The sequence below is a fragment of the Pristiophorus japonicus genome, chromosome 12, assembly GCF_044704955.1.
Source record: "Pristiophorus japonicus isolate sPriJap1 chromosome 12, sPriJap1.hap1, whole genome shotgun sequence".
Lineage (NCBI taxonomy): Eukaryota > Metazoa > Chordata > Chondrichthyes > Pristiophoridae > Pristiophorus > Pristiophorus japonicus.
Genome location: NC_091988.1, coordinates 38,655,271 through 38,681,528, shown reverse-complemented (window position 1 = coordinate 38,681,528; position 26,258 = coordinate 38,655,271). Strand labels below are relative to the sequence as shown.

Genomic DNA, 26,258 nt, shown 5'->3' with positions numbered 1-26,258 from the left:
GAGGCGCGAGTTCGGAGCCAGGGGCAGCACAGGCCAGCCCATACTATGATATGTGTGCGCACTAGGTCCGTGCAGCAGAGCTGGTCTCCAGTCATCTTGGGTAATCCTTGCCACTGGATCAAGATCTAGCTCTGTCAAGCCCGTGTGGTGGCTGGTGTGCAATGGCCACCCCACGTTAAAAGAATTCACACACAGGCATCTTCCCACCCTTCAGGATATAGTTTGGGTCCTTCATTGAAACACCTGTGAACTCGTCCTTTTTTTTGGCGTGGCAACAAGTCATCCTCGTTTTGAGGGACCGCCTATGATGATGATTCTCAATGTGTTATCCTAGATAGTGCGTGTTGGCAGGCTTTTCACCGCCAGGCCCAATTCTCTTCTCACTCAATGCCCACAGATGCTTTCAAGCAGTGGTCACTAGACTTCATTCAAGAGTGCATTGATTTCCCCCCTCGCTCACACAAAGTATTAATTGCACCACTTTACCACCTGAGGTCAGTTAATTCAGGGAAGCTGAGGGATCAAACTTAACGGCCTACATTTTGCGGTCAACGGCGAACATACAATGTCAGCCGTTCATTACACTTACACTTGCCCACAGACTTCCCATGGGCTTTTCTACTGGAACGTGCTGTGATTAGAAAGCTATTTTAGCGCAGTGGCCTTTACAGGGGATCTGGAATTGTGTGAACAGGGAAAGCAACTGTGTATCTCCTCAACCAATCAAATTGAAGAATCCTTACTGAGACATGTGGGGGTTATTTTGACGAAAGGATGCAGTGCTAATAAGAAACATCTGTTTGGAAGTCTGGATTTAGCACGTAATTATGGGGCTAATTAATAATTACCATGATTTAAACGTGCATCTGATGACTGAAGTCGCAGTTTCCACGACAGTCATCTTCCATGGAATGACAAAGTGCTGCAATGGAAGTTCAGGCAGCTGCCAGGGTGACTCTGGGCTCCTCGGTTGAAAAGCCATTGCAGAGTGTCTCAGCTGCCCAGAGATCTGTCCTCCAGCAGATAACTGGGCTGCCTGAACAGAGGCTCCGAAGTAGTGGCATGGGAAGTATGAAGCAGGAACCTACTGGCCTCGCTCCAGAGGCCAGAATTGCTGCTCCCTCCCCCGCCAGACGGCCCAGACTGCTCAAGCCCATGCTGAGATGGTGCAGTCTCAGCCGGGGTCCTCAGGGCCCACAGCCTCTCAGGGCCGTCGCAGGGGGACATCTAAACTGCCCTCTTCAGTATCTCAGCAGCCTGCTGCTGCCACTGGGGTTGCACTTCATAGAAGCACCAGAGTAGGCAAGAGCACTTATAGATAGCCACTAAGGGTAAGCACCAGGGTGAATCGTTAAATATTTGTTGTGTCATGTTTCTATTGTTTGATTGTGCTGCAGATAAAGATTGATTATGGTATTTGGGTAGTGGTGGAATTGGTGGTCTTTTTAATTGTGGTCTTCATGGGGAAGGGGTTGAAATGATTGAGTGCAAATGATGGACTTCCTGATAGATCCTCAGTCATGGAAGGGAAAACCTGTAGCAACATTGCTCCGGAGTCTGATGGTGGAGGATGTCTCAAAAGCATTCTTTAATTAGATGGCAGCGAGCGTCGCTCCCGGATGCGGGCTGTCTACCTGGAACCCTCTGGTGCTTCCCCAGTTCCCTCTCTTCCTCCTCCTCTTGTGGCTCCTGAGCTTGACCCTCTGGCACAATTTCTGGTGGCAACAGCTGGTCTCTCATGATCACCAGATTGTGGAGCATGCAGCAAGTCATCACGAACCTGGAAACCTTCTTGGCCGAGTACTGCAGGGCACGTCCTGACCGCTCAAGGCATCTAAACCTCTGCCCGAGTACCCCAATGGTCTCCTCAATGATATTCCTAGTGGCTGAGTGGCTCCCACTGTATGAGTGCTCAGCTGGTGTCTGTGGGTTACTCAAGGGAGCCATGAGACATGGCATACCCTTATCATCTAGTAGCCAGCAATACACATTGCATTGCAGCTCAAAGATCTATGGGTCGGATGACTGTCTCACTATAAATGCACTGTGGCAGCTCCCTATAGAGCAGGCATTTACCTGCATGCTGGGTTGTCGGAGGCCACATACGAGCTGCACGTTTAGGGAATGGAATCCCTTCCTGAGGGGCTCGCATGGCCACATGTGTGCAGTCAACGGCTCCCTGGACCACGGGGAATCCCGTAATCCTGTTGAATCCTAGAGCTTTCTGTCTTTGGTCTTCTCTTGCAATAGGGAATGATATATAGTCATTTCTCATAGTGTATAGAGCCGCAGTAACTACCTTTATGCAGAAGTGCATTGAGGATTGTGATATGTGACCGATATCACCTGTGGCAGTCTGGAAGGTTCCAGTAGCTTACAGATTAAGTGCTACGGTGAACTTGACTACACAGGCAATGCAGTTCTGACTGTGCTGCGAGGTTGGAGTCTTCATTCTAAGAGGCCACAGATCATTGTGACTACCTCCATCGTAAAGCATAGCCTCCTCATGCACTGGTCTTGGGTCATGTGAATGTAGGAGTTGAGCGCTCGGGAGACCCTGGGTGGATAGGGCCTCCTTCTGAGGACCCTCCTTACCCTCCTGGCCCTCTCTGCTGGTGCTGCTCTGCCTGGCCTTATCTCCTACTCCCATTCGTCATGCAGACCAAGGGGGACCCCTAGCAAGATGCCCTTGACCAAACATTGCTTTTCTGCTGGTGACTCCTATAAGGTGTCCAGTAAGATAGAAAAGCACAGCATTCACTCTTTTTAGGTTAAGTCCAGAGAGAATTTACAGAAAAATGTTGATAAGAGTGTTGGTGAAATCTTGACACAGTGTCCCAGAAAGTCTCCCGATGTGTATTAAACATCCTCTTCAAACACAGCGGCAATCTCCAGCAGCAAGTGAACAGTGAAAGTGGAGTATGGCTTTAGATTGCGCTCGACATCCTCTGCAATGACTTGTTACTCCTGTTCAGCTAGTTGCTATTGGGAGAGGTCGTTAATTGAACCTGTTCAACCTTCGTCATCTCCAGGCCGGATCCAAGACCATCCCAACCTCTTGTCATCGAGCTACAGTACGCGGACGAGAGTTGCGTCTGCGCACATTCAGAGACTGAACTCCAAGTCATAGTCAACATCTTCACTGAGGCGTACGAAAGCATAGGCCTTACACTAAACATCCGTAAGACAAAGGTCCTCCACCAACCTGACCCCGCCACACAGCACTACCCCCCAGTCATCAAGATCCACGGTGTGGCCCTGGACAATGTGGGCCACTCTCCATACCTCGGGAGCCTATTATCAGCAAGGGCAGACATAACGACGAGGTTCAACACCGTCTCCAGTGCGCCACGCAGCCTTCGGCCGCCTGAGTAAGAGAGTGTTTGAAGATCAGGCCCTCTAATCTGCCACCAAGCTCATGGTCTACAGGGCTGTAGTGATACCCGCCCTCGTGTATGGCTCAGAGACGTGGACCATATACAGTAGACACCTCAAATCGCTGGAGAAATACCACCAACGATGTCTCTGCAAGATCCTGCAAATCCCCACGTTAGCGTCCTCGATCAGGCCAACATCCGCAGCATCGAAGCACTGACCACACTCAACCAGCTCCGTTGGGCGGGCCACATTGTCTGCCTGCCTGACACAAGACTCCCAAAGCAAGCACTCTACTCGGAACTCCTACATGGCAAGTGAGCCCCAGGTGGGCATAGGAAACATTTCAAGGACACCCTCAAAGGCCCCTTGATAAAATGCAACATCCCCACTGACATCTGGGAGACCCTGGCCAAAGACCACCCTAAGTATAGGAAGAGCATCCGGGAGGGTGCTGAGCACCTCGAATCTCATCACCAAGAGCATGCAGAAAGCAAGCGCACGCAGCGGAAGGAGCGTGCGGCAAACCAGTCTTCCCACCCATCCTTTCCTTCAACGACTGTGTGTCCCATCTGTGACAGAGACTGTAATTCCCGTATTGGACTGTTCAGTCACCTAAGAACTCACTGTTAGAGTGGAATCAAGTCTTGCTCGATTTCGAGGGACTGCCTATGATGATGATATCTGAAGTGCTACCCACCAAAATGTCATCCAACCTCTTTAATGAACGCTAGTGAACAATTTAATTGTCAATCAGCCCCTTAATGATCCTCCAGGTGGCCATTCTTAATGCGCACATCAACTCCTTTACCACAATGGCGCCTTGCACTAAACACGGGCTAAACTGACGTTGCAGCTTAAGACCCCACCTTGGCCAGCTCAGAGGCTCTTTAGCGACTAACTTATTCTGGGAAAATTGACCCCTCAGAGTCTGAACGAGGAAGTGTCAGTTAGAATAGTTAATTCAATGCCAAATCATGTGCAGAAAACAAAATAAAGAGAGGGATAGAAAGATGGGATTAAGAGAGATCAAAGAAACAAAATAAAAAGATTGTTTTTAATTACTTACATTTTTTTATAATTTTTTTTAATCCGCAACGAAAATCAAAATCTGAAGCCATGCCACGCCACGCTTGTAAAAGTTAGTTTTCAGTGCCAGAGAGGTTGTTTTGCATTTTTAAAATTACATACATTGGAATGGGCATGCCGTAACTTTTTCTGGCGAGTTTAGAGGGTTTCTATCCATCACGTTAATACCACAAATTCACACCCTTCCATGAATTTGAATGCCGTGTTCCTCTGCGGGATACAGTTTAGTGCAGCTTCTGGAAGAGCAGGGCAACTCGGACAGCAACTTCCTGATTTTCGCATTTAACTCCGCATGTGCGATCGCTAGAAGTTGCTGTCCGATTTAATAATAGTGAGCGTTCATAGTTCCACCATTATTTTTACCGCAAAATCCGGGCCAATATCTTTCTAGTCCCTATGGATCAGATTTACACGAGCTCAGTACTAAATGAGCACTCGGGAAAGGAATTGTAGTTTTTAAACACATTGTCAACAATGTTGCATTCTACCCTTAAATGTTTTGTATTTAAAATTACCTTTTCATTACCATTAGCTAACAACTAAACTGAGCATAACTGTGCAATGTCATAGGACAAGCGGCATTAGGGCTGACTTCAACATTTCCTCTGAAGACAAATTTGCTAAGAGTTTATTTTTGAAGAAGTGATTGACTGCATAGATAATTGTGTATGTGTATATATATGGAATGTAGCACATATAGATTTTCAGGAGGAGGGTTGATACAAAAATTCAGGTGCAAGATATAAAGTGAAAAGTACCAGCATAAATAGAAAGTTAGTTGGCGGACAGGAAACAAAGGTTTAACATTAATGGGTATTGCTCGGATTGGAGAAAGGTTGGAAGCAGTATACCCCAGGGGTCAGTGCTGGGCCACTTTTGTTCTCGATATGTAGATGACTTGGACTTGAAAATGGGTAACATATCATAATTTGATGACACAAAAGTAAGGGGTTTGCTAAACAGTGAAGCAAACTGTAAAAGACTTTAGAATGACAATAGACAGGTTAGCAGAATGGGTCGGCAGGTAGCATATGAAATTAAATTCAGAGAAGCGTGAGGCAATATATTTTTGAGAAAAAACAATGAATGGTAGTGTGTCCTCAATTGAAAGACGCCAAAAGACATGGGTGAAGACAAAGACCTCGGCGTTCAAATACATAATTCCTTAAAAATGAGAGTGTAGGTAGATAAAGTTATAAAAGAGTCAATACCTTTTTCAGTTTAAAAGTAGGAGCATAGAGTACAAGAGCAAAGAGATAATGATAAATTTCTAGAAGGCAGCTGTTTGGCCACAGTTAGACTATGGTAGGTAGTTTTGGCACCTAAAGAGAAAGGCATTAAAGCCATAGGGAGTGATTCACCAGGATCATTCGAAGGATGGGAAACTATAGTTATAGGGAGAGACATGAGATATTAGGACTATTTCCCCTGAAGCAGTGAAACCCGAGGAGATTTAGAAGATATTTTTAAATTATGAAGGGTTTTGATAGGATGTAGATAAAGACTATTTTCTCTGATCAGGAAGTCAGTGATGAGGGCTCATTAATTTAACATTTTCACTCAGAGACTGAAGCTAGGGGTAAGGAGATATTTCTTTACACAGAATCTATTGAAGCATGAAATGCTTTGCACAGGGAGAAGTTGAGGCAGATATCATTGCACAGTGGATAAATATTTGAAGCAGATAATAATACAGGGGTATGGGAAGGGAGTAGGCCAGTGGAATTTGTTTGGGATTTCTCCAGCAAAGAGCTGATGCAGATATGACTCCTTATGTATTATAAACTCTATGATTCCATACTATTGATATTACAGAATTACTGTAGATTGTTTGATATCACCCACAGCAATTTACAAATCTATATTAAGTATACATATACATTATTAAAGAATTAATCTGAAGAAAGTTTTTTAAATTAATTTGGTTTTATTTTGTAATAATCCAATGGCTATCCCACATATTAGGCCACTGAGCTCATATATAAATTACTCCAAATTGGTACAATTGGTCGGACACATAATGACATGAGTATACTTGTCGTTAAGTCCAACATGCCACAACATCAATGGTGAGTATGAAGGGCATATCACTGTACTACAGGTTGAACCTCTCTTATCCGGCATCCTCGGGACCTGGCCTGTGCTGGATAAGAGGATTTGCCGGATGACGGAAGGTCACACTGACCCTCGACTTACCCAGTCCTGATGACAGCGCTCGTGCCCCTGACCGCCTCCGCCATGCTCCAACTCTAAAACTCCCGCCACGCTCCTTCTCCGTGCTGCCAGGACATCACCACGACAAAGCAGCAGCTCTCTACAGAGCCAGGAACTGTGGTGGGAAGTGTGGGAAAACACCACGCTGAAATCTCAGGCCTCCCTCTCTCGCGATGCTGGTTTGCCACTGCTGACAACGCTGCTGACAACGATGTTGTGCAGAAGCCTACTGCACAGCATTTCAGGCCCAGTGACCGTTGGCGGGGGGAGGGGGCTTTAATGTTCGACTCATACCCTGAAATGTTTACTGGATTATTATGAGGGCTGAAAAAACTTGCAGTTATTCAGGTCTCCTGGGGAAACATTAATGACAGTTGAGTTTGAATGCGGTCTATAGGAAGGAGCAGGGTCTCTAAAGAAATGGCTTTTTCTTGCTCCTTATTTTCTCATGCCCTTATTGTTATCTAGTCTTAAAACTTTTAGAAACACATCAAATTATTATTTAAATTGTTCTTAATGAAAATGCTCCATCTCTTACAGTCTATTTGAGAGGTCCACAAGTTGGATCTTGATCGTGTCGGGAGGGGTTCCAGGGTGGCAGCAGCCTAGGTTATTTTTGTGGATAATATCAAACTTACCTTGGCTGGGCTTGTTTGGCTCTGTTGTCAAAATGATTGGAGGGAATTCAAGAGCTTGAGGCCTAGGTAGTTGAAGGCACGGCCGCCAATGGTGGACTGATGAAAATCGGGGATTACAGTACTCTTGAACTGTATAAGATTGACTGTATAGGAGCGCCGGAGAAAGGAGGAAAGATTTAAACAGAAAGTGGCTGCTGTATTAAACGTCGACGACCGGGTAATGCTAACAACGCTGCTGTCAACGACCCAGCCGTGTTCTGCGCATGCGTCCCCCTGGGGCCAGGAATGATGCCGGATAAGGGAGGTTGCCAGTTAAAGGAGTACCAGATAAGAGAGGTGCAACCTGTACTACAAGATGAAAAAGTGTAAAAGATATTGACTATTAGAAAAGTCATTCATTGGCTTGGTAGAGATTCCGCTTTGTACGCAATTGGTGAAACGGGTGCAAATTGCAGCTAAAATTGCGCTAATTTTGAAACATGTTTTTTCCCTCAAGTTTTTGCTCAAGCTCATTTGCATATCACCAAAAGCAAAATCTGACATGGACCATCGCAATCAGAGTTTTAAAACCTAATTTTTTCTTTAAGTTTTGCTTCAAAAAATATTCATTGATATATTTAAGAATGGTAACTAGGTGCAGTTTGATTAACACAACTGAAATGGGTTTATCACAAAGAAATAGGCATTTTTAAATCACAATGTCAATTCACCACAAGTAACGCAATTTTAAATTACTGAAAACGACTTAAAAAATATACAGATCCATTTGCTCGTATCCAGTTACAGTATCCAGTTTCTTAGTAAATTAAAAAATAAATTACTTCAAAAGCTTTAAAAACAGTCCTATTGGTGTCCTCATGCGCCCCCCTCCTCAAAGGCCCACATACAATCGCAATTAACAGAAACTCCCAATGGCGATTAATTCATCCTGGGGGCACGGCCAGTTTTGTGGGTGGGGCCTGCTTCTAGCATAATGTTTTTTTAAACTAGTGCAAAAGATCGGAAACTCAAGTTGTTCTGAAAATTCCGCAATTTTACCCTGCTTTCGGACAAATTATGCACCCCCCCACAAAAAAAGCTCAACCAAGCGGAAACCCTAGGCCTTGGTGCCCAGCACAAACAGACAGTGAAACAGACTCACTCACAGCATCCTACATCATTCTGAAAGAAGTGACCATAGGATTAAGGCAACTGTCGTTAACTATTTAGATATCCAAGGAAGCTACTGCATTATCAAAATTAAAATGGTAAATTTAAATTACAATTTTAATATAAGGAACTGCTATCGACTAAGAAAAATTTTTAAACCTTTATTTTTGAGGGATTTTTCTGGAGTACTACTTATGAGTATATAGCTCACTCAAGCCATTAAAAGTAGTCACAGGCTTGAAGTGACCTGGCAATTATCGTCCAACAAAAAAAGTGGGGTTAGATTCAACTGCAGTCACGGATATAAAAAAGTAAGATGGCTTTTTCAGTTACCTGCTGACCTGCTCAAATCAGGTAACTATGAAAATATATACCCACAAAAAGTTACTAAATTCATAAAGAATAAAACTGCTGGTGATTGAATTTTTGGACAGTGAATCAGACCCACATACATGCCTTCAAACATCAATGATCATGCTTTGACTATTAGTATACTGATACTTTAACCTTGTTCCCAAAATGTCTACACAGATTTCAAAATTAAAGGTATTGAAACATTATCAGCTGTTATCTTTAATTGATTTTAAATGAAGTATGAGCTGATAGTGGTAGGAAGATGAATAAAACAAATAATTTTCTGATTATTTTTTGTTAATCTTTCTTCTCCAATCATTCTCTAGGTATGAGGGCTTCCAGGCCTTAACTGATGCTGCTTTATAACAGGCTTCTAAGTAACAGGCTGCTAGGTGGTGCATGAGTGAGCAACAGGTTGAGTAATCCTCTTGATAGTCCCTTCAGTCAGGAAAGAATTTATTACCTGACAGTCCCACTGAGATTGAACTCGTTGTGGGGCAAGTGCAGGAGAAAACCCCAATCCTCCACTTCATGGTACAGCGAGTTAGTATATCACCACTTTATCTCCCTAAGCCCAAAGTTCACTGACAAAATTATGAACAGCACTGAAACCCTATTTTTATCTGTGCCATATCTATTACCTTGGAATGCAGAACAAAATTAATATTTTCATTCATCTCCGACCGGACCCCATTTCCTTGCCAGTGGACTGAAATGACAAGACAGAAGAGGCACACTGCCGAGTCTGTCACTTTACCTGATCTTTGAAGAGGACAGAGAAAGGCTAATGGGCTCCGTATTTGAGATTGGCGACCCACCAAAAAATTCTCAAATTTATAACTGAATAAGAGAATTTTTTTAAAAAGCTACAGGTATTCAAGCCATCAAGTACTAGGCCAAAGGTTTCAAATCTAAGGGGGACAATTAGGCCAACATTTATATTTTAAAATGAACACAAACATTGAAATGGTATTTGTATCTTCTGCTTCACACAATATGGTGAGCGCCAAAAAAACTTTTGAAAAACTTTCTTTGCTAATGATCTAAAAGGTGTTAAAGAACGATTTCAAACTCACACTGCAGAAACCACGCAGACCAAAGTCACAGTTGAATTTCCTTTTTAAAGTAAGACCAGTAGATTGAGACGAAATCGATTCATTGCATATTACACAAAAAAAAGCTTTCAGGTGACATTTAATTTGAAATGTAACCGGCAAACACCGAAATCCATTTTGTTTTAAAAACGGGATTTAAAATCAAGCAATTAAGAAACGTCAGCAAAGGCTTTCTGACACTTTTCAGAAACGACACGTGGAAATACTATTGATAAAACCCAAGTAAAATGTCAATATTTACATCCGCCACATCGGGTCCCGCTTATTTTTAACAATTTAAACAAAAGCGGGAACCGTCCCCAAGGCAGAGTGCGCAGACAAATCACTAAATACTGCCCCAAAATATTCCACCAGTCCGTCGAAAGGAGAAAAAGTGTCTTTTACGCGTAAACCATATGGTAAACATATTTACATTTGGGCGAAAATGTTCGCGCTGCTTTATGATTTGGGAGGTTTTTAAGCATCACTGATCACAAACAAAACACGAGAAACACCTAAAGGGCTTTAGGACAATGTTAAACACCCCCTCCCCTCCCCCCCCAAAAAAAACACCCCGCTCCAAACAACTGGCGGCCGGTTGAAAAAGGCGAATATTTACACAATGACAAACAGTTTATGTCACCCAAAGAGGAGAAAACGTCCGCAAGCGCCGCCTTCTTCCTCGGGCCTCTGCTTCTTCCGAGACTGTCCCCCCCCAAAATCGGCTGCGCTTCGCTCCTCGCCTCCCGCCAAACTGCCAGCTGCCCCCCTCCCTCCCGTCCCTGAGCAACCCAGCCCAGGCAACTCATGTACGGGGGAAAGAAAAAGGCCAGAAATAAAAGCTCCCCCCTGTTTTTTTTTACCTGCCGTGAAACCAGTCCTTGCACGCATCGCATTCAATCATAAATCGGGTTACGTCGTAAGGTAGCCGACAGATGCAGTAGACTGGTACAGTCGCCATGTTAGCTGGCTCCAGAATGAGAGAAGCGCCTTCTTCCCCAGCACACAGGAAAAATTCTTCCAAATGTTTCCTCTTCCTTCTGTTATTCTGCGATGCCGGCCTTCGCGGCTTACAGTTGGGAAATTATTATTTTTATATATATATATAGTTTTGTTTCTTTTGCCCCCCAACCTTGCTCCTGAAGTTGCTCACATCGTCTCTAAGCTGCGGCTCCGGGCACAATGCGCTCTGCCGCCGCCGCCGCCGCCTGACAGTTGCATACTGTACGGAGCAGACTGTATCCTTTCATTGCTAAATTACGTCAGTCAGTCAGTCAGTCGGAGAGGTTTAATACTATTGTAAGCAGCGCACCCGACATTGAGCAGCCAAGCACCCGGCTACAATGTAACAACGGCCGGCTCAGCAGCTCCCCGGCGACGCTGTCATTTGCAACTTCGGGGGGGCGAGGGGGGGGGCAACAGAAAAAAAAGGACGGAAAAGTGCACCTTTTGCCCGAGAATGTGTAACTGTACACGCACTATTATACACAATCCATGGCCCTGGGTGTAAAGCTGTTATTTATTACCAGTTACAGGGGGGGGAGAAAAAAAAGTGTTGTTTAAAAAAAAGTGCAGGGGGAAAATAAATTATGAAAAAATTAAAAGCAAGTTATGTTCAAAAGACGCTAAGAATATTGGAAGGTTTTTCTCTGGACATGTTGCCATGCTATGATATTCCCTGTTTGGGCAAAATAATTTAGATGATTAATTATATATTCACACTCTAGAACAAAACATATTTGAAAAAAAATACTATTTAGGCTCTCCAGAAAATATTTATAAGATATAATACAGTACAGTAATTTGGGTATATACAACTGAAGGCTCAATACTGAACTGTATACAAGAGCTGAAGATATAACTGATATTTTCATCTCGTATGTGACCATTGTTAACTTTTTACCTATGTCAGACCTGTTCTATCACATTCAGCACAACAGTATAAAAGTTAAAATGGTTTAAGAATAGAGAATATTTATTGTAAAGAACAAGTCGTTGATTTGTTTAAAAATGCATTTACACTGAGAACAGTATTCAAGTTTTGATGAGGCAATAATGTGTTTACATTGCGCAGCTCCTGCCTGGCAGGAAGTGTGTAACTATTCTGCCCAAAAGTGAGATCTGTATGTGGTTGGATTCATGTGCATGCAGAGCTTTCTCTGAATGGCAAGAAATATAATTGTTTAAAAAGTGAGAAGGGAAGAACCCTTGCTCACTAAGATTTAAATTCAGCTTTGTTAGATTTAAACAGTGACCCTGGGCACTTTGTAAATCCGGTTTGGCATCACATTGGATTTATGATCCATGCAGTGTCACAGTAAAGCTGTGTGAGAACCATCTCCAGGGACTCTTACTCTGCTTCATTCTAGAGTCAGATCAGGCCCTGATTCTGGATTTGCACTGCAAGATTGGTGTGAAGTGAAAACTGCTCCACACCAATGCTAAGCTTGTGGAATTCATTTAGCTTCGGAGTTCTATTCACATTTACAAACCACTTAAGATTCACTTTTGGTATGTAATATGATCAGGTACATTCAATTGGAATTAATAAAAAAATATAAAACTGCAAAAACTAGAAGTCTGAAATAAAATCAGAAAATGCTGAAAGTACGCAGCAGGGCAGTCAGCAACAGAAAGAGAAAGACAAAATAATGTCCCGAGTAGAATATATTGGCCTAGAAATTCAATCGCACTGCACTCATTTTTCAGGCATAAAATGGGCTCTTGGCGGTCCAATATAGTGGGCGGCATGGGCACGCCTGTCCCATGCCGGAAGTGTGTCACTCACTATATTGGATTGGGCTGCTCTATAGACATCCGGTGCATGCATCGGAACAATTAAGGGAGCTCATTATCATATTTAAATGAGGATGCTACACTGGTTGTAGGATCCTTTTATGAAATTGGTCTGCCCCAGCGCCTGACTGGCCACGTGGTAAGCTTGCCTCGCAAATCACGATGCCAACAGTCAGCAAGAACCCTGCAGCAGCACTATTTAAAGAGCTCATATCCTCCATATGGGTTAGCTGCTGGTTTGTCCATTTAGGCTACTGGTCCACAAGTGAATTCTGAAGAAAAACTTTGCGCTGGTGCTGGATTGCTTTGGAAACAGTTTTATTCCAGTCATGGGTGGTCTGATAGGGCTGCCTTTGGGCTTGGAGGATGAGGGGGAGCAGCAAAGGAGACAGGAGAAACTAGTAGCAACTGACAGAAGAGGTGTTATCCATAATGGGTCTTCAGGGAGCACTTCTCATACCTCAACTTCACTGTGGGGCAATGTATGCGGCATCTGTGCTTCACCAAGAAAGCTGCCACAGAGCTATGTCACCTGCTGCAGCCACAACTGGAGCTCCAGACCAGGGTATGTACAGCACTGCCTGTGGCTGGCAAGGTCACTGTGACTCTTAATTTTTATGCCAAAGGGATGTTTCAGGCTGCAGCTGGTGGCATCATGACATCTCATAAGCTTTCTGTGCACCGCTGTATCAGGGAGGTCACCAATGCACATATAAAACATTCACCATGGACAGAACGAAGCAGAATGAGAGAGCGATAGGCCTTGCCACATTGCAGGCTTCCCCTACCTTACCCTGTAGTGCACCCACATTACCCTACCAGCCTGCCATTTTTGTCAATAGAAAGGGATTCCCACTTGTTTGTGACCACAGGCAGTGTATCATGCAGGTCTATGCCGGATTTCCTCATAGCAGTCATGAGTCATTCATCCTGCACCAGTCCTCAGTGCCGCATTTATTCCAACCAGGTCATCAGATTACAGGCTGGCTTCTTGGTGACAGATATCCCCTCTGGACATGGCTCGTAACTCCTGTCATGAACTTGGGCACAGCTACAGAGTATGCCAGCACCAGAAATAAGAACATAAGAATGTAACAAATAGGAGCAGGAGCAGGCCATTTGGCCCCTTGAGCCTGCTCTGCCATTTAATAAGATCATGGCTGATCTGATCGTGGACTCAGTTCCACTTCCCTGCCTGCTCCCCATAACCTTTTATTCCCATATCGCTTAAAAATCTGTCTATCGCCGCCTTATATATAATATTGAAAGATTTAGCCTCTACAGCTCTCTGGGGCAGTGAATTCCACAGATTTACAACCCTCAGAGAAGAAATTCCTCCTCATCTCAGTTTTAAATGGGCGGCCCCTTATTCTGAGACTTTGCTCCCCAAATTTTGCTTTCCCTCACGACTGGAAATATACTCTCTGCATCCATCTTGTCCAGCCCTCTCATTATCTTATATGTTTCAATAAGATCACACCTCATTCTTCTGAACCCCAATGAGTATAGACCAAACCTACTCAACCTATCTTCATAAGTCAACCCCCCTCATCTCCGGAATCAATCTAGTGAACCTTCGCTGAACAGCCTCCAATGCAAGTATATCCTTTCTTAAATACGGAGACCAAAACTGCACCCAGTACTGTAGGGTAACCTCACCAATACCCTTTTATACTCCATTCCCCCTTGCAATAAAGGCCAACATTCCATTTGCCTTCCTGCTTACTTGCTGTACCTGCGTAATAACCTTTTGTGTTTCATGCACAAGGACCCCAGATTCCTCTGTACTGAAGTGAAAGAGAGGGACAAGGATTAACGTTTTGTGTGAAGGGAGAGCAGAGAGAAGTGTGTGGCTGCTAAAAGCAGCTGCCGTTTGTCATGGAGAAGAGATAGAAGAAGTGAAGGGAGGTTAAGGTGTAAAGAGACCCTGCCGGACATCTCCTCCAGTCTGACTACATGCTACGCCAATTGCCCATGATGTCCAGCATGCCCTCTTCAAGTCGATAGGTGGCCGCTGGCTTATCCAGTCGCCCTCTGCTGCCTCATGTTGTGTGCGACCTTCTGCAAGAAAGAAATGTGTGTGTTAGTGACAGCTTTGTGAACTGATTTGAGAATGTGCCTGTCATGAACAAATAGTGCATGGGAAAGCGAGAGTTGCAACAGTGATAAGTGTAGGAGGTGCAGAGTGTGTGAGTAGGAGGAGAAAGAATTGGAAGGAAGTGCAGCGCAGTCAGAGAGTGAACTGGAGTGGGGGAGGGAAGCGCTATGAATAGTGAGGCTGCAGGAGAGAGTAAAGGAGAGAGTAGTTGAGATGACAGATAGGATTCTTACCCTGCCACAATGCTGCTGAGGTCATTAAACTTTTTTGGCATTGTAGCCATTTCAAGCTAACAAACCATTTTATTATTTTCTGAAAATTCCTATCTGCCTCTCCATCCTTAAAAAAACCTGTTCAAAACCTATTTATTTGGTCAAGCTATTGATCCACCCTAATCTCTCCTTTCTGACCTGTCATCTGTTTCCTTTTGCTCAGTTGTAAATTACCTGGGGATGATTTTTCATGTTATTCAAGACCAGAGAGTTTACGTACAGGTTGGCAAAGGCCAAGGATGAGGAAGATTCTGTTAAATGTGCGATATAAATGGAAGCTGTTATTGTTGTTGCTTAATTACACTTTATTAAAATTAATTGCAATCTCTTCCTGCCCCTCCAACTTCTTCCGATCAAGTTCCAAAATGTCCTCCTAACTTCTGTCCTAAACATAAAGCTGACTTTTCTTCTTGAATCAAGCATTCTACAATCAATAGTTTTTAATTCATTCACAGGATGTGGGCATCGCTGGCAAGGCCAGCATTTATTGCCCAGCCCCAATTGCCCTTGAGAGGGTGGCGGTGAGCTGTCTTATACAACTGAGTAGCTTGCTAGGCCATTGCAGAGGGCAGTTAAAAGTCAACCACATGTGGGTCTGAAGTCACATATAGGCCAGACCGGATAAGGATAGCAGATTTCCTTCGCTAAAAGACATTAGTGAACTAGATGGGTTTTTACGACAATTCGGTAGTTTCATGGTCACCATACTGATTGCATCCATCTTCTACCTTCCGCCATCTCCATCTTAAATGCAGTTTTCTTCTTCCACATTTTAGATTTCTCTGCAACATTCCGTAGCTAAGAAACAAGCAACATGCTCCCAGCCCGACTGCGATGATATGATTCTCCAGTTTCCCCTCCCCTCCCTGTAAAGAGTGTCACCGTGGCACCAAAGCCAAAATCAAACCTATACCATGTAGGGTAATTTGCAGGCACAAGTCTTTTGGGCCAGTATCTGCATGAAAGGTGAAGCTACAACAGATATACAAACCTCAAACTAATGAGAGAAACCACATATATCTAGAGCTTGTCACTTGTTTATTTAGCATTTTCCTCTTTCAGTTTATGTAAAGCAGTCAGCAGGGTGAAGTGAATGCACAGCTGGAGGTACAAGTGACAGGATAGAACGATAACAATGTGAAGTAGCAGGTGCAAAAGAACAATGGGCATATGCTTTTGGTGCAAAATTATAGGCAAAGTATCTGCACACTCTGTCATATAAATATATCATTAAGAAAATACAGGGTGATGACTTAATTTTCATTATTGAGATTACAAGTGTTACCAGTAAATGCACTGAATAAAATAAAAAATATTTTGGCTCAGGCATGGGCAACTTCATCAATCTCCTTCATATGCTGCATCATGATGCATCAAGTCTTTAGTATCAAACAGTGCTGCCAACATGAGGTGCCTGGATCCAGATCCTTTGAAAAATAGGCCAATGATAGAGAATTATTTTTTGTAAAAATTAGTTGTCAGGATGTGGGTGTTGCTGGCAAGGCTCACAGTTATTGTCCATCTGTAGTTGCCCCAGGAATTTGATACAACTGAGTTGCTTGCAATATCACTTCAAAAGGCATTTAAGCGTCAACCACATTGGTTGGGGACTGTAATCATATATAGGCTAGACCGGGTAAGTACAGCAGGTTTCCTGTCTTAAAAGATATTACTGAACTAATATACGAGCATCCAACATCTTCATGGTCACTTTTACTAAAAACTATATATATGTCCAGGTTTTTAAAAAACTAAATTCAAGTTGCCAAACTATAATTTGAATTTATATTCTCCAGATTATTAGTCCAGCTTAATAGTGTTCAGACATAGAGGAATTGGGTGACCGCCAGACAGAAGAGGAGGACTAGGCAGGTAGTACAGGAGTCTTCTGAGTCCATCTAACTCTCCAATCGGTACTCTGTTCTGAGTGCCAGTGAGGGCAATGGTGCCTCTGGGGAGTGCAGCCAGAGCCAAGACCACGGCACCACGGGTGGCTCAGCTGCACAGGTCGGAGGAAGAAGAATGGAAGATATATAGTGGTAGGGGATTCTCAATAGTCAGGGGAGCAGACAGGCGTTTCTGCGGCCGCAGACGTAACTCCAGGATGATATGTTGCCTCCCTGGTGCCAGGGTCAAGGATGTCACCGAGCGGCTGCAGGGCATTCTGGGAGGAGAGGGTGAAAAGCCGGAAGTCGTGGTCCATATCGGGACCAATGACATAGGTAGAAAGAGGGATGAGGTCCTGCAGGCAGAGTTTAGGAAGCTAGGAGAGAGATTAAAAAGCAGGACCTCAAAGGTAGTAATCTCCGGATTACTCCTGGTGCCATGAGCTAGTGAGTACAGAAACAGGAGGATAGAGCAGATGAATGTGTGGCTAGAGAGATGGTGTAGGCAAGAGGTATTGTGTTCCTAACACAGGTGAGAATGTACACAGGGAGGTTAAAGTAACAGTGACCTCAGTCTTTATTAAGACACTCCAGAGTGAGGAACAGGCCTTAGGGGCCGACTTATATAGTGCTCCCAAGGGATGCTGGGATCCCTGGGACTTCAGGGGATGAACTCCCTGGTGGCAGAACATGGGAGTGCTTGCTTTACAGATACACAACATCACTGCCCCCAAAAGTCAAAGTGAAAACTATTTACAAGGTGAGGCGGCCGGGAGCCTTTCTTTCCCTGGTGGACCGCCTCGGTACAAATGTCTGTCCTGGTGTGTTGGCTGTGCCCTCGCTGGGCTGTGCCCTCGTTGGTCCTGCAGGGCTGCTGGGTGAGCCTGGCCTTGCTGGGCTGTTGGGCGTGATGGGTTTGATTTCCTGGTCCGGGTTGGTGTCGTTGATCTTTTGGGTGTGTGTTGTGGGCTTGAAAAAGGTGGTGTCAGCTGTGGGTTGTTCAGGGCAGTCTGTGAATGGCAGCCTCATTTGGTCCAGGTGCTTTCTGCAAATTTGTCCATTGTCTAGTTTGACTACAAACACCCTACTCCCTTCTTTAGCCATCACTGTGCCCGCGATCCACTTGGGACCATGTCCATAGTTTAGCACATACACAGGGTCATTCAGATCAATTTCCTATGACACAGTGACGCGACCATCGTTTACATTTTGTTGCTGACGCCTGCTCTCTACCTGATCATGCAGGTTGGGGTGAACCAGCGAGAGTCTGGTTTTAAGTGTCCTTTTCATGAATAGCTCAGCCGGGGGCACGCTTGTGAGTGAGTGGGGTCTGGCGTGGTAGCTGAGCAATACTCGGGACATGCGGGTTTGGAGTGAGCCTTCTGTGACTCGTTTGAGGCTCTGTTTGATGGTTTGTACTGCCCGCTCTGCCTGCCCATTGGAGGCTGGTTTAAACAGGGCTGAGGTGACATTGCGGGTCGTGAATTCTTTAAATTCATGGGTACTGGTGAAACATGGCCCGTTGTCACTGACCAATATGTTAGGCAGGCCGTGGGTGGCAAACATGGCCCTCAGGCTTTCAATGGTGGCGTGGCGGTGCTTCCCGACATTACTTCACATTCAATCCATTTTGAAAAAGCATCTACCACCACCAGGAACATTTTACTGAGAACCGGGCCCGCATAGTCGACATGGATCCTCGACCATGGTCTGGAGGGCCAGGACCACAAACTTAGTGGTGCCTCTCTGGGCGCGTTGCTCAACTGAGCACACATGCTGCATTGCCGTACACAGGACTCTTAAGTCAGAGTCGATATGGGCCACCACACGTGGGATCTGGCTATCGCTTTCATCATTACTATACCCGGGTGTGTGCTGTGGAGATCCGAGATGAACGTCTCCCTGCCCTTTTTGGGTAGCACTACGCAGTTACCACACAACAGGCAGTCTGCCTGAATGGACAGCTCGTCCTTTCTCCGCTGGAACGGCTTGATTAGCTCTTGCATTTCAATGGGGATGCTGGTCCAGTTCCCATGCAGTACACAGTTTTTTTACTCGGGACAGCAGAGGATCTTGGCTGGTCCAAGTCCTAATCTGGCGGGCCATAACAGGTGGTTTATCATTTTCAAACGCTTCCATGACCATCAACAAGTCTGCGGACTGCGCCACCATCAACAAGTTTGCAGGCTGCACCATTTCCACTCCCGTGGTGGGCAATAGTAGCCGACTGAGAGCATCCGCACAGATCTCGGTGCCTGGCCTGTGGCGGATAGTATAGTTATACGCTGATAGCGGGAGTGCCCACCTTTGTATGCGGGCTGAGGCATTAGTATTTATCTCCTTGTTTTCAGCGAACAGGGATGTGAGGGGCTTGTGATCGGTTTCTAGATCAAATTTGAGGCCAAACAGGTACTGATGCATTTTCTTTACCCTGAACACACACGCTAATGCCTCTTTCTCAATCATGCTGTAGGCCCTCTCAGCCTTAGACAAGCTCCTGGAGGCATAGGTGACAGGATGCAACTTCCCCGCAACGTTAGCTTGTTGTAATACACACCCGACTCCGTACGACGACGCATCACATGCTAGCACAAGTCTTTTACACGGGTTATACAATACAAGCAGCTTGTTGGAGCTTAAAATGTTTCTGGCTTTCTCAAAAGCAATTATTTGGTTTTGTCCCCATACTCAGTTCTCATCTTTACGCAATAACACAGGTAGAGGCTCTAAGAGGGTGCTTAACCCCTGTAGGAAGTTACCAAAATAGTTGAGGAGTCCCAGGAACGACCGCAGCTCCGTGACGTTCTGTGGCCTGGGCACGTGCCTGATAGCCTCTGTCTTGGCGTCTGTAGGCCGAACGCCGTCCGCCGCGATCTTTCTCCCCAAAAACTCCACTTCTGTTGCCATGAAGACGCATTTCGACCTCTTCAGCCGCAGCCCTACGCGATCCAGTCGCTGGAGGACCTCCTCCAGGTTTTGTAGGTGCTCGGCGGTGTCCCCACCCATGACCAATATGTTGTCCTGATAAACCATCATGCGTGGTACCGACTTGAGTAGGCTCTCCATGTTTCTCTGGAAGATCGCTGCAGCCGACCGAATTACAAACGGGCATCTGTTGTAGAGGAACAGTCCCTTGTGCGTGTTGATGCAGGTGAAGCCCTTTGAAGACTCCTCCAGCTCCTGAATCCAGTAGGCCGAAGTCAGGTCGAGCTTGGTGAACGTCTTGCCTCCTGCCAGCGTCGCAAATAGGTCGTCTCCCTTAGGTAGTGGGTATTGGTCCTGTAGCGAGAAACGATTAATAGTTACTTTATAATCGCCGCAAATCCTGACTGTGCCATCACTTTTGAGTACTGGAATAATCGGCTGGCCCACTCACTGAATTCCACTGGGGAGATGAAGCCCTCGCGTTGCAGCCTGTCCAGCTCGATTTCCACTCTCTCCCTCATCATGTGATGTACCGCTCGCGCCTTGTGGTGAATGGTCGTGCCTCTGGATCCGCACCTTTGCCCTGGAAAAGTTTCCAATGCCTGGCTCAAAAAGGGAAGGAAATTTGTTAAGAACCTGGGTACATGAGGCCTCAACGACGTGATAGCGCTCGGATGTCATCCCAGTTCCAATGGATTTTGCCCAGCCAGCTCCTTCCAAGCAGTGTGGGGCCATCGCCCGAGACAATCCAGAGTGGCTGTTCATGCACCGTGCCCTCGTAGGTGACCTTGACCATGGCGCTGCCCAGGACAGTGATAAGCTCTTTGGTGTACGTTCTCAGTTTCGTGTGGATGGGGCTCAGGGTTGGTCTGAGTGCTTTGTTGCACTCAAACATCTTTTTACTCATGATGGATTGGCTAGCGCCAGTGTCCAGTTCCATGGCTACGGGTAAGCCATTCAATTTTACCTTTAGCATTATAGGTGGACATTTCATCAAAAATATGTGCACCCCGTGTACTTTTCATCGAAAATATGTGCACCCCGTGTACTTCAGCATCTGCTTCCTCTCTCTGAGGCTCGAAATTGCTTTGATCCACCATGGACCGATCTTCCTCTGCCACGTGGTGGTAAGCAGGTTTTGCAGAGCTTGCAGCTCGTCTTCAAGTTCGTTGGAGGTGCCCCATTGTTCCACAGCTCTTGCAAACATACCCTTTGAAGCGGCATGAATAGGCTGAATGGAAGCCTCCGCAATGCCAACAAGGTGTGAATTGTCTTGCATTCATCCTTTGTTGCGGACTCCGAGTCATCTGGGTCACCTGAGGCCTGCTGGCAGTTGCAGACTCGTGGTTTCTGCCCTGTACATTTCTGCTCGCAAACACAATTTCAGTTAATTTATGAACATTGCTAGCACTTGTGTGTTGAGAGATTTGTTTGGTATTATCACTGGTGGACATAAACGCTATCGCAATGGCATTACTGAGGGTCGGTGTCTCTACAGTCAAAAGTTTTCCTAGGATGGTCTCGTGGCCAATGCCCAGTACAAAAAAGTCTCTGAGCATTTGCTCCAGGTAACCATCAAACTCACATTGTCCTGCAAGTCACCTTAGCTCGGCGACGTAGCTCACAACTTCCTGACCTTCAGATCGCTGGCACGTGTAGAACCGATACCTCACCATCAGCACGCTCTCCCTCGGGTTAAGCTGCTCCCGAACCAGTGTACACAGCTCCTCATATGACTTATCTGTGGGTTTCACCGGAGCCAGAAGATTCTTCATGAGGCTGTAGGTCGGTGCCCCGCAGACCGTGAGGAGGACCACTCTCCTTTTTGCAGCACTTCCTTCTCCGTCCAGCTCATTGGCTACAAAGTACTGGTCTAGCCGTTCGACATAGGCTTCCGAGTCCTCACCCTCCGAGAACTTCTCCAGGATGCCCACAGTTTGCTGCATCATTGCGTTTGGTTCGTATACTCGTCACCAGTTATTATGTTCCTAACACAGATGAGACTGCACACAGGGAGGTTAAAGTAACAGTGACCTCAGTCTTTATTAAGACACTCCAGAGTGAGGAACAGGTCTTAGGGGCCGGCTTATATACAGTGCTCCCAAGGGATGCTGGGATCCCTTGGGACTTCAGGGGATGCGCTCCCTGGTTGTGGAACATGGGAGTGCATGCTTTACAGATACACAACAGGAGGACTTTAGTTTCCTGAGGCATTTGGACTGCTTCTGGGTGAGGTGGGACCTGTACAAGCCAGACGGGTTGCACCTCAACAGAAGCGGGACCAATATCCTCGCGGCGGGGCGGGGGTGGGGGGGGTTGTTGGTACTATTGGGGAGGGCTTAAACTAGCTTGGAATGGGATGGGAACCTGAAAATAGATTCAGTAGGGAGGGGAGAAAAGCTGGAATTAGAAAGCAAAAATAAAGAAAGTGAGTTTGAAGGAGAGAGGAAATAAGCAGGAAAAAAGAATTAAAAAAACAAATTTAACGGTTCTTTGTCTAAATGCACATAGCATTCGTAACAAAATAGATGAGTTGACGGCATAAATAGATACAAATGGATATGATCTGATAGCCATTACAGAGACGCGGTTGCACGGTGACCAGGACTGGGAACTAAATATTCAGGGGTATTTGACAATCCGGAAGGACAGCCAGAAAGGAAACGGAGGTGGTGTAGTTCTATTGATAAAGGATGGAATCACTGCAATGGTGAGAAATGATATTGGCTCAAATGATCAGGATGTTGAAACAGTTTGGGTGGAGATAAGGAATAATATGGGGAAAAAGTCACTGGTGGGCGTAGTCTGTAGGCCCCCTAACAGTAACAACTCAATTGGTCGGAGTATTTATTTATTTTTTTTTTGAAATTCGTAGCCAATCGTTCCAATTCTTTGTCAAATCACAAACGCCAGAGGTCACCTTGGGCCCATTCAAGGATCACTCTGCGCCAATGCTCTTAGCCAAAAGGCCTAGCGCCACTGCACCGTTCCTGGAAGTACTGCAATACCAGGTTCGTGCGATGGAGGTGGATGGGTCAGGTCCCCCACACACCTCCGTGGAGGTGGATGGGTCAAGCCACCCCACCCACCTCCTATTTCCAAAAAAGCAAGCATATACCTTCCTGATCCAGGGAGAACCACCTTGGGGTTATGGTGGTTACTCCCCTGTCAGGTCAGTTACGCATGATCTTAGCCAAAAGGCCGAGATAAACCAGGAAATAGTGGGGGCTTGTAAAAAGGAAACAGCAATAATCATGGGTGATTTTAACCTCCATATTGATTGGACAAACCAAATTGGTCAGGGTAGCCTTGAGGAAGAGTTCATAGAGTGCATAAGGGACAGGTTCCTTGAGCAGTATGTAACGGAACCAACCAAGGGGCAGGCTACCTCAGATCTGGTCCTGTGTAATGAGACAGGACTAATAAACAATCTCTTAGTAAAGGATCCGCTTGGAATGCATGATAATAGCATGGTTGAATTTCAAATTCAGATGGAGGAAGAGAAAGTTGGATCTCAAACCAGCGTACTAAGCTTAAATAAAAGAGACTATGAAGTTATGAGGGCAGAGTTGGCGAAAGTGGAAAATAGATTAAAGTGTAGGACGGTTGATGAACAGTGGCATACATTTAAGGAGATATTTCACAACTCTCGAGAAAAATATATTCCAGTGAGGAGGAAAGATTGTAAAAGAAAAGATAGCCATCCGTGGCTAACTAAAGAAATAAAAGACGGTATCCATTAAAAACAAGGGCAAAGTGGCCAAAACTAGTGGGAGGACAGAAGATGGATTGCGAAGCTTTTAAAAGCTAACAAAGAATGATTAAGAAAGAGAAGATTGACTATGAAAGTAAACGAGCACGAAATATAAAAACAGACAGCAAGAGTTTCTATAGGTATTTAAAAAGGAAAAGAGTGGCTAAAGTAAATGTTGGTCCCTTAGAGGACGAGAGCAGGGAATTAGTTTTGGGGAACATGGCGATGGCAGAAACTCTGAACAAATATTTTGTATCAGTCTTTACGGTAGAGGACACTAAAAATATCCCAACAGTGGATAGTCAAGGGGCTATGGGGGGGAGGAACTTAACACAATCACAATCACTAAGGAGGTGGTATTCAGTAAGATAATGGGACTAAAGGCAGATAAATCACTCGACCTGATGGCTTGCATCCTAGAGTCTTAAGAGAAGTAGTAACAGGGATAGTGGATGCATTGGTTGTAATTTACCAAAATTCTCAGTGTAATGTAGTTAACCCTTTGTAACCAGCATGATACCTGACCACCAGAGGGCCCACCTGTTGAAGTCCCAAGGAATCCCAGCATCCCTTGAGAGCACAGTATATAAGCAGGCCACCGACGAGGTACCTGCACTCTGGAGTCTTATTAAAGCAGCTAACGTCACACTTGCTCATTGTACACAGTAATCAGTTTCATCCTTTATTACAAGTGTATCAATTGGCGACGAGGTAACGAACAACCGCGCATAAATGCAGAGAACATTCGGTATCCTGGAGAAGTTCTCAGAAGGGGACAATTGGGAGGCCTTCATTGAGAGACTCGACCAATACTTCGTGGCCTACGAGCTGGAAGGAGATGAGAATGCTACCAAACGTAGGGCGATCCTCCTAACTGTTTGTAGGACAACAACCTATGGCCTCATGAAGAATCTCCTGGCCCCAGCAAAACCAACAGAGAAATCCTACGAAAAATTGTGTACACTGGTCCGAGAGCACCTAAATCCTAAGGAAAGCGTTTTGATGGCGAGATATCGGTTCGACATGTGTCAACGATCAGAGGGCCAGGAAGTGGCGAGCTATGTCGCCGAACTAAGGCGCCTCGCAGGACATTGTGAGTTTGAGGGATTCCTAGAACAAATGCTCAGAGACTTTTTTGTACTGGGCATTGGACATGAGACAATCCTTCGCAAACTTTTGACTGTAGAAACTCCAAATTTAAGTAAAGCCAAAACGATAGCCCAGGCATTTATATCCACCAGCGATAACACCAAACAGATTTTACAGAGTAAAGAAGTTTCGGCCAGTATTGTGCATAAAGTAACGTCGGTCTCGAGCAGAAATGTGCATGGCAGAACGTACACACCGGCTGCTGTGGCCCGACCTCAATTGACCCAGAGTCTGCCATTAATCATTAATGCGAGGCAGTTAACACCTTGTTGGCGTTGCGGAGGTGATCATCAGCCCCATCAATGCCGCTTTAAGCACTATGCATGCAATGGTTGCAGAACAATGGGACATCTCCAACGAATGCGCAGGCGAGCTGCAAACCCTGCAAACCACCACTTTGCAGAGGAAGATTGATCCATTGTGGATCAGGCTGAATTGGAGATTCATACGGAGGAAGCAGAAGTGTACGGGATACACACATTCACTACGAAATGTCCACCAATAATGTTGAAAGTTAGGGTTAGGGTTAGGGTTAGGGTTAGGGTTAGTATCTATGGAACTAGGCACGGGGGCAAGTCAGTCCAGAATGAGTAAAAAGGCCTTCTACAGGATGTGGGGCAAAAAGGCACACAGGCCCAAGCTCAGCCCCATTCACACCAAACTAAGGACTTACACCAAGGAACTAATCCCTGTAATTGGCAGTGCAGAAGTCAAAGTCTCCTATGACGGAGCAGTACACGAACTCCCGCTGTGGATAGTGCCAGGGGATGGCCCCACGTTGTTTGGCAGAAGCTGGCTGGGAAAAATCCGCTGGAACTGGGACGACATCCGAGCCCTTTCGTCTGTCGACGACGCCTCATGTACCCAGGTTCTGAGCAAGTTCCCATCGTTGTTCGAGCCAAGCATTGGAAGCTTCTCAGGGGCGAAAGTGCAGATCCATTTGGTTCTCAGTATGCGACCCATCCACCACAAGGCACGGGCAGTACCGTACATGATGCGTGAAAAAGTGGAAATTGAGCTGGACAGGCTGCAAGTGAAGGCATCATAGCACCGCTGGAATTCAACGACTGGGCCAGTCCGATTGTCCCGGTATTTAAGGAGGACGGCACGGTTAGAATTTGCAGGGACTATAAAGTAACGATTAACCGTTTTTCGCTGCAGGACCAGTAGCCGCTACCCAAGGCAGATGACCTAATTGCGACCCTGGCTGGAGGGAAGATGTTCACCAAGCTGGACCTGACCTTGGCCTACAAGAAGCTGAAGGAGTCTTCGAAAGGCCTCACCTGCGTCAACACGTACAAAGGTCTGTTTATTTACAACCGGTGCCCGTTCGAGATTCGGTCGGCCGCGGCAATCTTCCAGCGGAACATGGAGAGCCTGCTAAAATCGTTTCCTTGCACAGTGGTTTTCCAGGACGATATATTCCATGGAGCACTTGAAGAATCTGGAAGAGGTTCTTAGTCGG

The 26,258-nt window shown here is 45.5% G+C and overlaps 1 protein-coding gene and 1 pseudogene across 1 annotated transcript in view; both read right to left on the bottom strand.

Annotated features, from left to right (window-relative positions):
• The window catches only part of phf2 (PHD finger protein 2), a 158,241-nt gene extending 147,055 nt beyond the window's left edge, over positions 1-11,186 (bottom strand). The window contains exon 1 of the mRNA XM_070895324.1: positions 10,777-11,186. Within this exon, the coding sequence (XP_070751425.1) occupies positions 10,777-10,874 (98 nt within the window). The 5' untranslated portion in view covers positions 10,875-11,186. The remainder of the gene's footprint in view (positions 1-10,776) is intronic.
• An 11,678-nt stretch (positions 11,187-22,864) lies between these two features.
• Positions 22,865-23,100, bottom strand: LOC139277811 (U2 spliceosomal RNA; annotated as a pseudogene).
• Between the last annotated feature and the right edge of the window lie 3,158 nt (positions 23,101-26,258).